The sequence below is a fragment of the Sander vitreus genome, chromosome 7 (assembly GCF_031162955.1).
Source record: "Sander vitreus isolate 19-12246 chromosome 7, sanVit1, whole genome shotgun sequence".
NCBI lineage: Eukaryota > Metazoa > Chordata > Actinopteri > Perciformes > Percidae > Sander > Sander vitreus.
The window spans coordinates 6,175,028-6,193,213 of NC_135861.1; the positions used below are offsets into that span (position 1 = coordinate 6,175,028).

Consider the following 18,186-nt stretch of genomic DNA (forward strand, 5'->3'; position numbering starts at 1 on the left):
TTTGCTGCCTGCGGCCCTTTCTCTGTTATCTCCCCTCTGTTAATTGCTAATTAGGAGGGAAAATGTGGTTTTAATTGTCTGCCGGTCGAGACAGTCTGAAGTTCATTAGAGCTAGTGTCCAAACTTCACAAAGCACACAGTGGCTGATGGTGCCCGTCTAGACACAAACAACAACACTTGGCCAGTTATTAATACATTCCATTAGAGCCTTTAGTTAGTGTTGATTGTTTGATTAAACAAAATAATTCACATATGTTTAATTTTAACATGATGAATTTGTGGGTTATAATTGTACTGCCTCTGCCTTTATTGTATATTTATGCAGTCGTAGTCAAAGCAAAGTTTATCCTCAGAAGACAAAGGTTTGGTGAACAAACCACAGTAGGACTCTTTAAACGGTGAAGCACAAACAATGGCTAGTCAGGGGACCTACTTTAACTTTTTAACCTAGTGTTATGTTTTCATGAGTGTATTATCACCTGAAACTAAGAATCATTGTTTTTGTTTGCTAAGAATGAGCCCTTCATATCTACAATATATTCAATGGAAATGGATGTAGATTGCATTGATTTTCTTACCTGAGTGTTTTAATATATTTCAGGTGCCGCAGGTGCCAACAGGGCTAATCACTAAAATTGAATAGCTTCTTCCTTTTTCTTTTTTCTTCCCCTTCGGCTTCTTCTCCTTCTCTCTCGCTCCCAGTGGTCGTGTTGTATTTGCAGGCCGTGGGAACCAAAGAATGGAGGGAGGTAAGTTAAGTACCCTTTTTCTCTTCAATATCCAATATTAGTGTCTGTCTGCCTGCCAGATCAGTGTTTTTTCTGTAATTTTCTTTTCTGAATGCTAAATTATTGACTTCAAGAGTTTCTCCTCGATGCTCATGACTTTCAGTCAGGGCTAAGAAAGGGGGGTTATTAAGATGAAGTCCAGAGGCAACTCACTGCAAACCCTGAGAACATTTTTGAAGAAAATTGAAAGTGTCAACCTCTTCACTTACCCACAAGAGTGTAACCACTGTGTGGAATGGACTCAGATAGGGGGGAAAAAAGCTTCATATACCTCACCCAAACTGATGAATTAATAGTAAAAGGTTAAGGAATGAATATATAAAAAGAATCTCATTATTAGACAAAAGGAATTCATATTATTAAGGGGCAGAAAAAGAAGGGAGATTCCTTTTTTGGTCTCATCAAATCTGCCCTGTCTGCTCCTCATGAAGTTTTGCTGTCTCCCCCTCTGTCAGTCTTTTATAAGGCGGGGTTATGTGACTTTTCCATTCATTACTGTTAATTAGAATCTGTTCATTTTTTTTTTGTTCGGCGCCTCGGCACAGAGACCCATTACCATGTCATCTCAGCCCTATTTTGCCTCGTTTTATTTGCCTATGACATTCTGTCTTTAGTCTGTGTATTTACCCATTAGCATATTCAAAGCCAACACTGATGTGTCAGTGAAGGCTTTGCCACCACTGATCCCCTCACTTCAAGATACCTCACACCTATTTTGTTCCATGTGGCAGGGCTTAATCAAAAACACGGCATGAATCACACTGCAATCAGCAGAGTAAACATCTTGCTACCGGACATGCACACCATGAGCACATAATTGTGCTTTAATGGAAACTTGACAAATCCTTTGTTTTCTTTTGACATATTGTTTTGCATTATGGCAAAAATGTATATATAATTTGCAAGTGAAAATGTGTCCTTTTGAGGGACAGATTTGCATTTCTCATTAGCAAGCAAAAAAAAAAAATCATCAGTAAATCAAAGGGTAAGGTTAGAGCCATTTGACATACTAGACATGTTAGTACCTAATACTGAAACCACAAATTTTCTTTTTAACTGCTCTGCTTACTCTAGGACAATGGGGGAAAAAAACATCTCCCCCAGTTACAAAGTAATTCCCTAACCTTCATGCTTGCCCCAGCACCTTTTAACCAAATCACACCTGAGTGAGATTATGAAACAAAGGCCTCCAGCCCCAAAAATAGAAACACTATAAGGAAATATCATGGGTTTTTCCGTTTTGAGTCGATACTCCAGGTGGCTTCTAAGGTCCACTACGCTCCCCTGCAAGGCCTTGGTAATGGCCAGGCTGGGGATGCAGTTGATAGCAGGGATTATGTGCGCAGGGCACTAAAGACACGAATCGAGGTATTGAGACTGCGGTGAGGCAGTGCCAAGATCAATAGCTCATTACATGGTGCAGTCGGGCCAGGCCGCGGAGGCGAGGCTGGCAGTCCACCTGGGGGATTACCGGTGTGATTGTCAGGGAGATGGACAGACAGCCGGGCCCAGGAGAGAGACTGGACTTGCAGGACTCTGTGGACTTGCCGGTTGGAGAGCTGGGTCAAATGTGGCTCTAATTTAGCTTTTTGATTTCTCTAGGGACACAGGATTTAACACACAGCACAAGGTGTGATAGTAGTGTGGTCATATTTTCGCAAAGGCGATTTGCATTTATGGATTCCAATCCTGTGTGAAATGTTACAATGGTAATAGGCTGCTGTTGAATCTCATGAATTTTAGTCACTTCTTTCTTCTGGTGTATTTTTCTTAATGTGAGCTTAACATGCATTGACTTATGAAACAATGCTGATATTATCACCAATTATCACTTTCTTTCTTTTCGTAGTTTGGCAGGACAGAGGTAATCGATAACACTCGGAATCCAGATTTCGTCAGAAAGTTCGTCCTGGATTTCTTCTTTGAAGAGAAACAAAATCTAAGGTTTGATGTGTAAGTAGTCTTGACTGTTTTTCATTCACTTTTTCTGGATGAATCTGAATTTATTTAATTCTAAACTTCATGCTATGCATTCAGAGTAACCAAACCAAAAATAGCAATGCTTTTGATTACATTTGAATAATTTCTTTCACTACAGGTTTTTTCCGTTGAGTAAAAAAAAAAGAGCTAATTCTGCCCGATTTGGATAAATGAACAGGCCAATCACTACTAAGATCAAATGCTGAGATGTCCAATCATGGAAGAAAAACCCAACATAATAGTCCAACTGATAATACCCGTATTCCCACTTGGTTATTCTGTTTGGTTCACCTACCTGTTGTCCTTAATCAGTAACAAGGAAAGATCACTTGCATCCCTCCGTAGCTTTAATCAAGACACAGAAATGTGCTTTCATTGCTTTATTGTGGGGTCTGTAGGGCAGAAGCTCACGGCAGTTCTTGTAAATGTCACGTTATTTTTAATCGCAGTTCATGTAAATGTCACGTTATTTTTAATCTATCGATAGGTGTTCACGGGGACGTTTTTCTCGTTTTTTACGTGGTGGCCAGCACGAAAATGTGAAGTAATGTATTTCAATGGGAAGCATATTTCGTGGTCACAGCACGAAAATGGTAGGGAGTAGTATAAAAAGCCGAAAATCCATGTAGGCAGGTTGGTTGGGGTGGTGGATGGGTCAAACAACACAGGACTTTCACCTGGGCAAGCGGGGATCGCATCCCGCATGTGGTGTTTTGTTTCCCGTAGTCTTCCGAATCACAACCGTCCTGTTATTGTCGCGCGTCCCCAGCGGTCGTCTCCCGGCGTGTGAGGCGTCCTTTCCCTGTAGTGTTTTTCCTAAACCCAACCTCCGCCATCCAGTTATTGTGGCACGTCCCCAGCGGCCGTCCCCCGCGGCCGTCTCCCGGCGTGTGAGGCGTCCTTTCCCTAAACCCAACCTCCGCCATGCCGTTATTGTCACGCGTCCCCCGCGGCCATCTCCTGGCATGTGAGGCGTCCTTTCCCCGTAGTCACGTCCCCAGCAGCCGCCTTGCGGCCGCCTCCCAGCATATGAGGCATCCTTTTCGGCTGTCTCCCGGCATGTATGAGGCGTCCTTTTCGGCCATCTCCCGGCGTGTGAGGCGTCCTTTCCCCGTAGGGTATTTCGTGCTGGCCACCACATAAAAAACAAGAAAAACGTCCCCGTGAACAAGTATCAAAAGATTAAAAATAACGTGACATTTACACAAACTGCCCTGAGACCTGGTTGTGTATACAGATGATACTGATGATACTATTATGCTGGTTTTATATAATTGAAAACTCAGAGCATCCCTCCTGTAGTGCAAGGTAATTTCCAAATAATAAGCTCTGTGAAACAACTCAGATACTACAGTAGAGTTTCAAGATAACACTTCCTGATATTCTTTTATTCTTGGCTCTTTTGAAGTCATTTTCTTAAAAAAAAAAAAAAAGGGAAAATGTTGAGAGGATGGATACTATTCTCATGTCTGTGTGTTCACTATAAAGCTAGAGCTGGGAATCAATTAGCTTAGCTTAGCATATAGAGTGGAAGCAGGGGGAACGACTAGCTAGCATGGTTCTTGTCAAGTTTAAAAATATATATCTAGTCATTTACTCAATACACAAACCCAAATGTTAAAAAGTGCTTGAGCTTTCTCTGTGCACCTAAGCTAGAGAAACAAATAAGCATTTTTTCCTGAATGCTGAAGTTACATCGTTACGTGACTTTCCATTGCTCAACACAGTTTTGGCAAACTTACCTTGACGAACAAACTCCAAACCCACATGTCTCTTCTATCTGTAGAGATAAGCGTAGGCTAGATATTGCTAGCCTAATAAAAACCACTTTAGGTATTAGCTTTGCTTAGCTTAGCCTGATTAGGGCACAGTGCTACAGTACTCCAGAACTCTCAGTGAGTTCTTGAAACTCTTGAACACCCTCTGACTCAAACATAACAAGGTGATTCCTGATTTTTAATGGTCTGCGACACTGCAACATTTGGTATCGATCCGATACCAAGTAAATACAGGGCCAATATCACCGATACGATACCGATACTTTTAATAATTAAGGTGGATGAATTTTTATGACCTTTAGCCCAAGTGTTTTTGTGATTTTACTTTTGGATTATTAATAAGTTAAAAACCAAGGACAGATTTCTCATATGCTTGTTTAATTTTGTTGTGTTACCATTGTATCTTACAGCCTTTTTACAAATTATACAGCTTGCCGTTGTTTCATTTTAAGCCTGAAAATATAGCCACACGGCGCTCCTCTTCCTCTCTGCCATTCTTCTGCCGTCTCTGTGCTGCTTGTGTGTGGTGCTGGCCGCCGCCGGGCATGGCTGCTTGCTTGCTTGTTTGTTTGCCTGGCGTTGCTGAGTCACGTGACGGTACAACATTGAATCACAAGAGGGGGGAGGAGGAGTAAAGTGTGCCAGCTCTGCTCTGTGACAGGAGCGAAACCTGAAAGCAGCGGCACTTACACAGACAGCCAGCTCTTTGATGAAACCGCAGCAGTGCATAGGCTGCTGGCATAGGCTACTGGAGAGCCTTACCAGCCTTAACAGCTCGTTAGCTGGTATACCTAGGTATATTTTAGTCGTTGACACCCCCTCTTTCAGGCCCTGAGTCAAGCTATAAACCCTCCAAATCAACTAAGTCAGCAAATATACTGACGCCTCCATGTTGACAGAGCATTATTAGTAACTGCAACATTATGACAGAATTTTTACACAGTAATGTGTTACTGCCCAACACAAAAAAGTGAGCAAGGAAATTGTTGCTTTTTGAAGTAAACTCTAAAATCTTTCAAGACTAGTACCAGTGGATCCGTACATGTACAGTAAATGCACAAAATCTCTTTAAATGCATTATCACACGTTCTTCCAGTCATATGACCTATTTCTTTCTCACAGGTACAATGTGGACTCCAGAAGCTGTAACATTTCCAAATACGTAAGTACAGTATGTCAAACTCCAATGACAGTTTTGACTGACGCTGACAACTTCCATCAGCCGTCAAATGTATCGCATTGTATTCATTACTCACACTGTTAAAGCTAATGTAAGGAGTATGTAAGGAGCAGTGAATAAGGCCAGCAGCTGATGGTGATTTGGTGTTTAGTATACTGTAAATCCGTCTTGTGACCAAGCCTTGTTTTTCTTCTTACCAAATCAACTCACGTGGGAGAGCAGAAGGTGAGTGGTGTATACCTATGCAGCTTACTTTATTATTATCATCCTTCATTATATTCTTTTCTAATATATTTCAGTGTCCCCAGCAGAGACTTTTGTGATTTGTCTGTGTTTCGTTCACTTTCAGTTTATTATGTTTTTCTCCCATTCGTTCATCTCATCTCATCAAGGACAAACACCAACAGCTCTCATCCGGAAAGCTTCCCACGTAGTCTTGTTCTTCATTTTGTCCGTCTGTATTTCATCATCTGCTCAGGTAAAGCAACTTTCAGAACTCAACTTCAAAATGAAAGCAGCTGTTGTTCTTTGAGACAGTGCAGTACAGCAGATTGTGCATGTCGGGAAATTTACCTACACACATTTTCAGTTTGTGGGTCTCGCACCTACACTTGCTCGCCCACACCTGACAGACATCAACCCATTGTGCTCTGCCCTTGTTGCTGTGCAGGAGTTTTTCTGTTGTCATCTCTTTTGATTTTTTCATGTTGCCATATGTTTTACTCTGTAGTGTGCGGGCTGGTTGTAAACTTCAAACTCTGTTGTTCAATGAAAATGCTGACTAAAGAGGAAAACTCTTCCTTTTCAAACATACATTTGACATTTGCCTTATGCACTGCTGCTTTTAGGAATAATAAGTCACCAAGCACCGGGAACAATGCACCCCTCTAGGACTTCCTCCGCTTGACCTAGTTGGGTTAATGCATGCTTTTATAAAAGGTGGAATTATACCCTCAATTTAAGGTTCAATTTAAAGTGACACTTCAATAAGATGAGATTACACTTTAGTGGAACTTTTAATAACTTGAATATCTTTATTACTATTGATTTTATGGTCTTTCATAACTGTTGAGCCTATTACCTAACCCAGTTTATGAAAGCACTCAAGGTCCACAAATGTGTAGAGTAATTAGTTTAATGTTAATAAATTGTAATGAACTGGTTCCCCTGTGCTAACTTATGAACTTATGAATGTTGAAAAAGTTTAAGAGCGCCTCAAATAAATGGGAATCTGTAACAATCTGAGCACACTGGTGTCTTATTCCCTTTTCCCACCAAAATAAGCATGTACATGCAGGTTTTTTAAACGCAGAAAAAACGTCTACAAATAGGAGATGGACTCTTTTCACATTGCCATGAAAATTGGCGTGTCCACCCGGGTGTCATGTTTCCACAATGCCGATCAGAGCTGGAGTCAATAAATACCTGTGACTACTGAATGGTGATTTGTCCCGGGAATACATGTCAATTGTAACCTTTCCCACAAAAGACAACTGTCAGATGTTAGAGGATTTTTTGTCCAGTGGGAAAGGGGCTTTGGAGTTGTGTACAATTCCAAATAGCAAGAATTGTAAAAAGCAAGGCATTATTAAAGGATACTGTAGGTTCATATTTTTTCAAGTTTGTCTTAAACAATAGTCAGGTGCCCGTTGGAAGATTGAAACAGGTTTTACTTGCTGCACCTGTTCCTCGTGGCCATGCTGGTCAACAAGAGATTCCTTTTAAAAGTGATTTCAATTTCAATCCACAGTTCTCATTCTGTGCAAAAACAACATTTATAAGAGTGTAGTATCGCTTTGCCAGACCTTGCTCCACAGTGCTGTAGAGGACTGGCTAGTCCACACAGCAGTTCGGAATGGGAGAAAAACGTGCTCTGGTTTATTGGCATTTCTTTAAACCAATCACAATCGTCACGGGCGCTGCAAAATAGCCTCGGGAAGGAACTTGTTTTGGTGGATCGTGTACGTTCAAAAGTTGTTTTAGTTGTGCAACAGAAAAGGCAGATTGGACAGATAGTCTAGCTAGCTGTCTGGATTTACCCTGCAGAGATCTGAGGAGCAGTTAACCATAGTCCTCATGAATCCACCAGAGAAATTCCAACAAAAGAAAGCGGAAGGTGACGAACATCCGGCCGAAAAGACAGAATTTCCGGCAGCAGTGTAGCCTACCCGGAATTGGAACGTCGTGGATATAGACTAATAAGTGTGAAAATTGTATTTCAAATAGTTAAATATTAAGAACAATCTATTTAAATGGCTTCTCAATAAAACAACGCCTACCTTTTAAGAGTCTGTGTGTCTGTGCTTAGTGCGATAATATCACAGCATCATGTTCCATTATTATCTTTTAATATCACAATCCAAATCAGATCCATAATGTTAACTGCTCCTATGGAGCGCGTTGCAAAGTTTTGGTGAGGAGGCATATGGAGAACAGAGATGCGGGGTGTCAGATCCATGGAAAAAAGATGGCAAACTGGTTCGTAATTAAGGATTACAAAGTAATTTGTCACTTGTGCTGATTAACGGGACTCAGCAGAGCAGACATGCTGCTCCACCAGAAACATCTCTAGAGATGCACGGTAGGGCACAGATTCTAGAGATTGTTTTTTGTTTTTTTTAATAACATCTTAGTTTTGATAGTAAGTTAAAATCACCTTTATATCGGCGTAGGAAAAACCAATCGTCGATCATCCCTTCAATCATCGATATATACAAGCCTATTTGCATGGAAGGACTGTGGGATTTGTCCCGATCACCTACATTAATAAAGCATTAGAATACCTTAAGGGCCATTATGAACAGGAGGAATGATTACAGCAACTGTTCTTTAACCCTTGTGTTGTCTTCCCGTCGACCATGAACTTGTTGTCCTTTTGGATCAAAATTTAGAGGTGAACTTTTATTGGCGCTTTTTCCGATGTTTTTGGCCCTTCATTTGATGCTTTTGACTCTTGTTTTAAAATGTTTTTTGGTGTTTTTTTCAAAGTCTTTTTTTTATTCATGGTCAATAACCTAATTTAAATGACATTATACCTAATTTTTGAGTTTGAAAACAAGCTGAAATTATGCATTACTTTTGACTAATAGTAAAGATCAGAGGATGTTAAGTGAATCCCAAACTGGTCTATGTCAAAGTTTAGTCAGGATACTATTTTAAAACCATTTAAACCGTTTATTTCAAATGCTATGAAATTGAATAAAACGGGCAAAAATTCAATGGAAGTAATCGTTACTTTTAGCTGCGAAGAACGTTGCATGGGTCCAATACAACGTACATGCATAGGCTAAGTCATCTGCGTGCCATATTTACGGTACTTAACTGTTGGTTGGAATATATCTTGGTCCTGTCTTGCAATTAACTATCTCTCTCTCTCTCTCTCTCTCTCCCCCCCCCCCCAAGGACTTTCTGGGTCAGACCTTTTGTACTCTTGGAGAAATCATCGGCTCCACAGGAGGGCGGCTGGAGAGGACCCTCTCGTAAGTCTCCCAACATCCTAAAATCCTGTCTTTTGTATCAAGGAGACATTTATTTCTTTTTTGTTCAGGTTATTGAATCATATTCATGATAGAAATGATGCACATTAATAATTTCTTGAGACCGGCAAAGTGAGAATGAAATGAGTCCCCTGCCGTCTCTCGTTCCATATTTATTGATGGCTTCTGTAGAAAACAACACCATATCTGTCATCGCAACTAATGCAATGTGTATGGACTCACCAAGTTTAAATAGCCTCATTTATTATATTGTTAGATCAGATGTCAGATCAGTCTTCTGCATCATTGCACACTGAGTTGTTGTTGCTTAAGTAGTATTGAGTTTTTTTATACTCAAAAGCGACTGTCTGCTTGCAACAGTATTTCTTTTGCAAAGCACGTCAGTATAACTTTGAATATTGACAGACAGAAAGAGAACACGCTCATATTTTCAGCTTGGCGATATGTGGATGGAAGAAATCAATGTTTTTTCACATACTTAAAATGGGGCAGATTCATTGCAAGCACAATCCCCTACTTTTATTGTATCTCTGCATTGTTAGATAACACACTGTTTTCTGAGGAGTGAAAGGAACGCTGGGAGACAGAGAGATGTGAGGTCAGAGAAGTCACGAGCCAGATTTGAATACATTTTTTTGCAAAGACAAGGTATCCCCCCCCATGTTTTGCCTATAATAACAATATGGGACTCATAATACAAGGTGCAGGGCAACAATTCTTCACAGTAACACACATAGAGCAGCATATGCATCAGAAGCTTTAAAACTGCCTGTCACTGGGCGCACAGATAGCTCAGTTGGTAGAGCAGGTGCCCATACAGTATATAGAGGTTTACTCCTTGATGCAGTGGGCCCGGGGTTCGACTCCGCCCTGCGGCCCTTTGCTGCATGTCATTCCCCCCTCTCTCCCCTTTTCATTTAAAAAATAACTGCCTGTCACTGCCTCACAGCTGCACGTTTGCCTGACAAGCAAAGATAATTGGATATGATTGTTTGTTTTTATCCCTCCATGCCGACGAACTCCGTGGCCGGAGACATTATGTTTTCGGTTTGTCCATTCTACGCCCACTGAGTAAGGTTGTGAGAAGCAGTTGAAAGCTCTAAGGGTGAAAAAAACTATTAAGTGGACCTTAAGTTAAGACTTTTTTCACTCCTACGACTACTGTTTTGTAGAGTACGATCACGAGATTTTCAACCTCAAATCATTTGCATGTTATATTCTATTCATATTTATCTCTAGTTTCTGTCCAAGTTTGCCAGTCAGCTTATTTGTACTCCCTAAAGCTTCTTTGGCATTGCTCATGGAGGCTTAGCTCAACCAACAGCAACAGCTCTGCATATAAATATACTTGTATAATTAAAACTCCACTCTGTCAACAACAAGTCCGCCCAAGTTTGTAGAGCCTTTTGTCTGGAATGGTAGTACAGTAAATGAGCCACTTTCTTCAGCTGGACTCGTTGATGAGTCAGCTAGGGGCCCCTTTAGCTAGGGGCCAGTTTATGGCCCTAAAGCTGTCCCCTGCCAATAGCATCATTGGCATGTTTTAGAGAGCTTATCATGCTCAGGCATACCAAACAATCAGCCGGTTATGGTCCGACGGCCCACATGCCACAGTGTTGGGTGGGCGAGGGGCAAAGAGAAAAACAGGGAGTGGGGAGAGAGAGAGTTGGAGAGCAGTAGTATTTAACAGTTTGGCATCATTGGATGTAAAGTGAATGTGATGCCAGTTTCTGTAGACTGATACAAAAATTGTAATTGAACCTGACGTCAAAATAATAGAAAATTCGTATGGCAATAAAAATTCGTTATGGGAGACATTCAAGCCATAATTTCCGAACAAGTCAATTTAACGTTCCTTTTTAAGCCTTTGATACGTCGTCTTTTAACCCTGCCAACTCTGTCACTCACTCACACACGTCGGCAAGAAAAGATTTATAGATTGATGCCTCCCTTTTTTTTAATTGAATGGACTTTAAAGACTAGGACAATTACATAAGTTCCATGTGATTAATCATCTTTTCACTGTATCCATTAATGGAATTCACCTTGAGGAGAGAAATGAGAAAAGTGACATGAGTAAAAAGTTACCTGCAATAAGATGTCTGTCTGAAGGAGTTTTTTAATGACTTATGCTGTGATTAATGGGGGACAATAGAGCTTAAAGACACTGACAGGGGGGATTCTCCAACATCGTACAGATACTGTAACAGCCCAATCTATCCATTAAATGAATGGGAAATATGTGATAAGATGTGCCAACTTTTTTAATCAAATTTGCGCTTTTTTTTCTTGAATATAGCCACATTTACATTGCCATGTTTTGGTTTTCAAGCGGAATTTTTTTAAACCAAAATGTAGCAATGTAAATGTGGCCTAGAGGGTGAAACAGATTTGAGTCTTCTGCTGCTCTGAGAGTTGGTGTTGCAGAAACAATGTGCAGATCTATGGCGTACTGTAAAGACACCTCAAGGACAGTCCAAAGTTGTGAGATGTGTGTGTGACTTTGCTAAGGTTATTGCATAACCAAAGCAACATAGCCAATCAAGTCCCCTGTTGTCATATCCCCGCCAAGCATTGTAGTTGTCTGCCAGAATATTTCATAAATTAACTTTTATTCAGTTTTAAGCCACATTTTTATGATACAATTTTTAGATCTTGGTCGTTTTTAACTACAGGCCTATATCATTTAACCAGATAAAAGATTTGAGTCATCGGACGTGTGAATCTTAAGTTATCTGAGCTTGAGTTATCAAGCTGAGCCAGCTTGAAGCTCAGCTCGCAACCCCTCCATCCAACGTGCAGAACAGCGTTGGAGAAGCACTGATTTTTAACATGAAACTGCTTTATTCTATGTTTTTTTTTTTTTTTTTTAACCAGTTTTAATCACTGGCTCCATTTGTTCTGGAGAGGAGGCGAGCTCTGCAGATAATTAGACTCTCGGTAAAAACCTCCTGAATGATGAAACTGACTGCAATGACGGCATTGCTGTGTCTTTTTGTTATTGTTTGGATTAAGAGACCAGTAGCGGCAGGATATTATATATTGTACATTTAAGTATGGTTTATGTTTCCTGGCAATGGAATTGTTTAGTACCTTCAAGTATTTGCCATTAGATATTAAAGTGAGATTTGAAAAAGCTAGACGTTGACATTTTCTTCTCATCAGACTCCATGAAAAAGCAAAAACACCAACTCTTGCGTTAAAAAAAAAAAGCCTTATTAGCTGCTAAATGTTCCACTATGTTCTTCAGTTAGTCGCTAAGTAAGTGCCATTTGGTGCTGGGATGGTACAATGCAGTTCTTTTACTGAAAACAGCTGCCTGCTCTGGCAGGAAACAACGCTGATCACAGCAGTGAGAGTAAATCAAAACGGTAAAGGGGAACTGCAGAATGGGGTGGTAATGAGGATTTGTCTCTACCAGCGACCCCACACATTATATATGGTCATTTGATCTTTTGGTGATAACATTTTTTTGATTTGATGCAGTTTTAAAATCATAACTGCACTCAAACAAAAAGAAAGAAATCGTAATACACCATTGCATATTCTGTACCAGTGTTGTACTGTGCTGAAATGTCCAATTACAAATATCAAACTCAAGATGACATTTTAGTTCCCATAATCCCAACAAATTGCTTATTTTTCCTTATTTTCTCAAATGTTCTCTGCCATGGATGTAACAATCCCAGCCCAGACAAAAATTCCATTTAAAGATAAAGGTTTTAAATTTACAAAACAGCCCAAACGATCAAAACAATAGAGCAGAGATAAATAACTGTCATATTATTCCCTATACACCTTGTGTCCGTGGCTTTGTCACCAAAAAACCTACGTCCCCTCTACTTCCCTCCCTGAAAGATTCAGCGAGACGCAAAATGAAAGGAACCGAAGTGTACCAGGAAAAAGCTGACAATGAAAAGGGAAACAACACAATTATAAACCAACAGAGGACAATCACTATTCCTCCCATATGGTCAGTGTCTCTGATGGCTGCCTGCAGGGAAAAGACAGCTGTCTGGAGCTTCTGATAGATCAGACACCGCAAAGCCCAGGGGGAGAAACATGGGAGGATGAAGGGAGAAAGGGAGGTAAAGGGGAGATAGAAAAAGGGAGGTATGTGAAGGGTGACATCTCAGTAGACAAAGGAAAGAGGGACGATGGAGACGAAGACAGGGAAAGTAATTCACCTAAAAGAAACAAAATATGTGAAGGAGATTGAAAAAGGGCAAAAGATGGAAGAGAAGAGGTGAGAGGAGAAGAGTCACACACAAACATTAATAAAAAAGCTAGGACAAAGACAACACAGACCCTGTATATAATATTGGTTTATTGATTTTTTTTTTCTGCATTTGCTGTCTTCACACACACACACACACACACACACACACACACACACACACACACACACACACACACACACACACACACACACACACACGCACACATAGTCCGAAACATATATGGTTCTGGCCTCCTCGTGTTGGTGGGTGTATGTTTTTATAGGTCAACAGTTTTAGAAATAGGCTTCATGCTGCGTGGCAACCTAAGCACTCCTTTCCACTTACCTGTGTGTTGCTATGGTAACCGAGGGGGGCTATTAGCCGAGGCGGTAAAAGTATAACAATGATCCAAAATACACCCTTTTGAAAAAATAAATAGGGAGCTCGGCGGATATATTATATGGACCCATATGACTACATACCAAAGGTACTTTTAAAATTGAATTGATTTTTGTCGAGAGAAACATAAACCGTCATACACATAGCCACAATACATAGGCCTACATATGTGATGTATGAATCCATCTATATAGGAAGCAGAGCAGTACGGAGCATGAGCAACAATTTATCTTTACCACATCATCACCACTTGCAGTTGACAAGCAAGCGAAAAACCAGACAAATCACCCATTTGTAAATGTAATCTGAAAAAATGAGGCCGATCTATTAACGATCCCACATGCTGCCAGTCGCCAAGATGTAGATTGATGAGGTGTATAGTTGACTAAATAAGCTGTTCTCAGGGATGGTTGCTGGGTGTATGATGGCAAACCAGCCTGTGTCATGAAATTATATATGTCTGGATTTCGCTGCAAGACATTGGTCAGTCTGTCGCCGCAGTGTGTCAGAGGGCAGGGTGTATAATTGAGGGCAGTTGCTGGGATGCCTTCTGCTCTGTGGCTGATAGACAAAGACCAGTGCACACAAACTTTTGCCAAAAAACTGAATTGTCAGCCACACACAAAATAAGATATTTTCTGCTCTGTGAGAGGAGAGGCAGATTGCAGCAGGCAGTGTTATGCTACTGTTACTGAGCTGGAGGGGGCATCTACAGATGTCATCGTGTTGCATCACATTATAATACAGGCAGCCAGGTAGGAACACATTGTTAGAAAGTGGCTTCTGCTGTATTTAGTCATGTATTTCCATTATCCCAACGACTAAATTGAAGAGAGATGTAGACTTCATTGTATTAAAGAGCTATTTATGTTTGGGTGATGTGATGATGTATACAATTGTCAGAAATGTTACCATATCTCTTTAATGTATAGATGAATTAGGCTATTATGTTGCAAATCAATGACAGTATTGGATTTTTAGCCCTGCTAGCGGCATGGTTCTAGGGATGGCAGGGTCGGTTCGGCCATTGTGGTTAGTCCACCTCTTTGGCCCAGATTATTGAATGAATATCATTGAAATGTGGTACAAGTATTCATGTTGGAGAGAGGATTACTTTGGTGATCCCCTGGCCTTTTCTGTGGTGATACCAGCAGGTAAATATTACCCCACAAAATATTTCAAAATCTATGGTATGAATTGTCACAGACATTCAGACTCCTCAGAAGATGAATCCTAATGACTTTAATGACTCTCTGACTTAACTATAGTGCCACCATGAGGTTGACATTTGTGGTCGCTAATGAAATGGATGGCCATGGAATTTGGTTTGCACATTTATGTGTCCCTCAGGATGAATTGTAATAACTTTGATGATCCCTTAAACTTCTCTCTAGCGCCATCATCAAGTCAAAATTTTAACTTGCCCAATACTTTGGTTTATGACCAAATACCTGCAAAATGAATAGCATCCCAATTATTCTCAGTTGTAGTTGGCAGATGTTAGCAAAATATTGCCATGCCAACACACTAAACTAAAGTTGCATATCCACTGCCTGGTACGGCACAGCTACTCAACTTGCTGTGTTTTGGTTTTCCATTAGCAAAAGTTGTGGATAGTACCTGGTACTTATTTTGGTCCCACCTTGGTGGAGTTTCCAAGCGAGCTGAGCTGATATTAGAAGGTCGAGTTAAAATACTGCAGACCACTGATTGGTCAGAGAGAACCATCACTAGCATAACACAGGAAATCCTGCACAAACCCGCCATTTCTAAATAGCTACCGTCAATATTGACGGCAATTTGTTATTCACTCATCCCAGATTTAAACAATGGCAGCCTGCAAAATTATGCTGTACACTACGCCATTCAATTGACAAAGTGTAGACATTGTTGCCGATGAAAGGATCCAGCGAGTGTCGTGTTGAAGATGATGTCAGGGCAGTTGATGAGATGGCACGGAAAGTTTTTCACTTTATTTGTTTTTGAAAGTGATTTATTTTGCCCACTGCTGTTGTGTCATTCATTTTACAGTTATTCCACTGAATATGGCAACTCAAGGTTATTTAGTTAGCTGAGCTGGATTTCAACCTTAAATAGCCTTGCTTGCCTATAGCTAATAACTATAGAAGCTAGTATGAGTTCCCATCAGTCACTTAGACACAAAAACATAGGAAAATAGGGTTGGGTCCAGTTTGAAAAAAACGGTAGTTATCCTTTAAAGGGATACTTCACCGATTAGCATTAAGCTTTGTGTCAGTAGAAACCAGGTAGTATTTTTGAATGATCGTGCTTCCCTCCCTCATGGCCCCCTGATACGAGAGATAACTGTATTGTGTGTCTAAAATACTACCTGGTTTCTACTGATACAAAGCTTAAAAAGTTTGGCAGCTACCCAGTTTATTTTTTTAAACTAAAATTCCAATCTCTAAACTCATGCTCAGTCTCTCTTTCTGTCTAATATTTTATCTGTCTCTCTCCGTCACGCACGCAGACACACACACGCACGCACACGCACACACACACACACACACACACACACACACACACACACACACACACACACACACACACAGAAGACCGTCACCTGCCATCTGGTGTGGCGGTTCAGGTCTCATCAGACCTGCTCTGCTGTGACAGGCATGAAGACAAAATACTTCCGCCGCTGCTGCTCTTCTTCTGTAGGGAATGTTAAACTTCATCAGCCCGAAAATCAAACATTTGACACAAAATCTTGATCGTTATCCTTGTCCGATCCATTGAAAAAAATCACCCTCCACAGCACAGCAGATGCATCAGCACAGATATTTATAACTGTGTATCTTCCAACTGGCAAGCATTTTTTTTTACTTTATCTTGTAAACCAAAGATATGTTTTCGATTGGCTCTGTTTGAGCAAGCGGAAATTGGCTTAGAGCTGGTTTCATGCTTGCCAGCTTTGAGCATCTTGGCAAATAAGGTGACAATGTTGTTCTGTAACAGTCACGGATTCAGGCAACACTGCCAATCTGTTAGCAGCACCACTTGTTGAAACAACAAAGGTTTCGGTGTAAAAGATACAGTTTTTGAAAAAGATAATTTTAGAGTAATTAACTGGAGCTTTTACAGCAAGGGCTGTGGTAGAAGTGATAAAACAGCTTTTGCAACGAGAGCTACAAAAACATGCTGAAAATGTCATCCATTTGGCCTGGTTTTCCTTAAAATTATCTTTTATTATTTGTTTTGTTCTAATTATTTGTGAATGTCATTGCTCAGGTATGTGTGATGGTGGTTCGGTCATGTATCAAAGTACAGGATTATCTTTGTATTGTTCTGCTTTTCTCTGTCTGCACTTTTATCATTAAATTACAAATCAAAGCAAAGCCATCAATACACATTAAATAATGGTGGAAGCTGTGATACTAGGCTTTAAGTATATATATATATATATATATATATATCAGCCTAGCCTGGATGCCAGCCGAACTTAGCCCCACCCACAACATTTGAGGTCGGGAAGTTCAGTCTGGACTTGATCCGTTGTGGAGCAACTATGCTCAAACCAGAGCTGTTCGGACCAATCAAATTGTCAGGGCGGGCTTTACACGATGATGGACAGATGATCAACAGTAACGTAAAGCCTGCCTTTGACTTGCAGCTTCTGTGACGTCTGTCTCCGTTGCTCTGATTGGTTGTAGGTCTATCCAATTGAGTGCAGAGGCATTTTCTTTCCTGGTTCGGTTGAAACACGCCCCATAATCGCAGCCCAATGGAGCAGTATCAGACTCATATTCTGACTAGAATCTGAGTATGACGACGTCAGGCTAATATTGGCCTGTTCTCATGAACCATAAGTTCAAAAAGCTACGAAAAGTTAACCTCTGTAATTCGAAAGCATTCCACGTTTTTTTTTGCTGTATTCCCCACATTGACGGCCGCTGTATAAGAGCGCGGCTGGCCACATAGGGAGGAGGTCAGAGTGGATGGGTGGGCATTAACATACAGGACTTTCAAGCCAGAGAGTGGAGTTCGTGTCCCGGGGAAAAAGCCCTTCACCCAGGAAATGCGTGTTTCTTAGGAGTGTTTTAATCCAAACCACAATCTTTTTCCTAATCTTAACTGGTCGTTTTGGTGCCTAATCTTAACTTTTGTTGCGGCAAAATGGTCATATTTTGTGGAGTAAATTTAACCGTAATGTCTGCCGAAACGACCGTCAGCTCGCAGTGCTTTGTCACCTATTTTCGGGTAACTGAACCACCAACTACCGCTGATACAACAGAGGTCTGTAGCCGGCGTCACAAAGCTCTGTAGTGGCTTAAACAACCAGTAACTGCCGCTCGGCGTCATGGACCTCGTAGCCAGCCGGTG

The 18,186-nt window shown here is 40.8% G+C and overlaps 1 protein-coding gene across 2 annotated transcripts in view; it reads left to right on the plus strand.

Moving 5' to 3' along the window:
* Positions 1–18,186, plus strand: part of LOC144520559 (copine-9-like) — an 87,202-nt gene that overhangs the window by 22,273 nt on the left and 46,743 nt on the right. The window contains exons 3-7 of one of the 2 annotated variants that reach the window (XM_078254342.1): positions 703–749; positions 2,638–2,741; positions 5,669–5,708; positions 5,949–5,951; positions 9,129–9,205. In XM_078254342.1, the coding sequence (XP_078110468.1) occupies positions 703–749; positions 2,638–2,741; positions 5,669–5,708; positions 5,949–5,951; positions 9,129–9,205 (271 nt within the window). The remainder of the gene's footprint in view (positions 1–702; positions 750–2,637; positions 2,742–5,668; positions 5,709–5,948; positions 5,952–9,128; positions 9,206–18,186) is intronic. The other variant, XM_078254343.1, reaches the window with a different exon arrangement.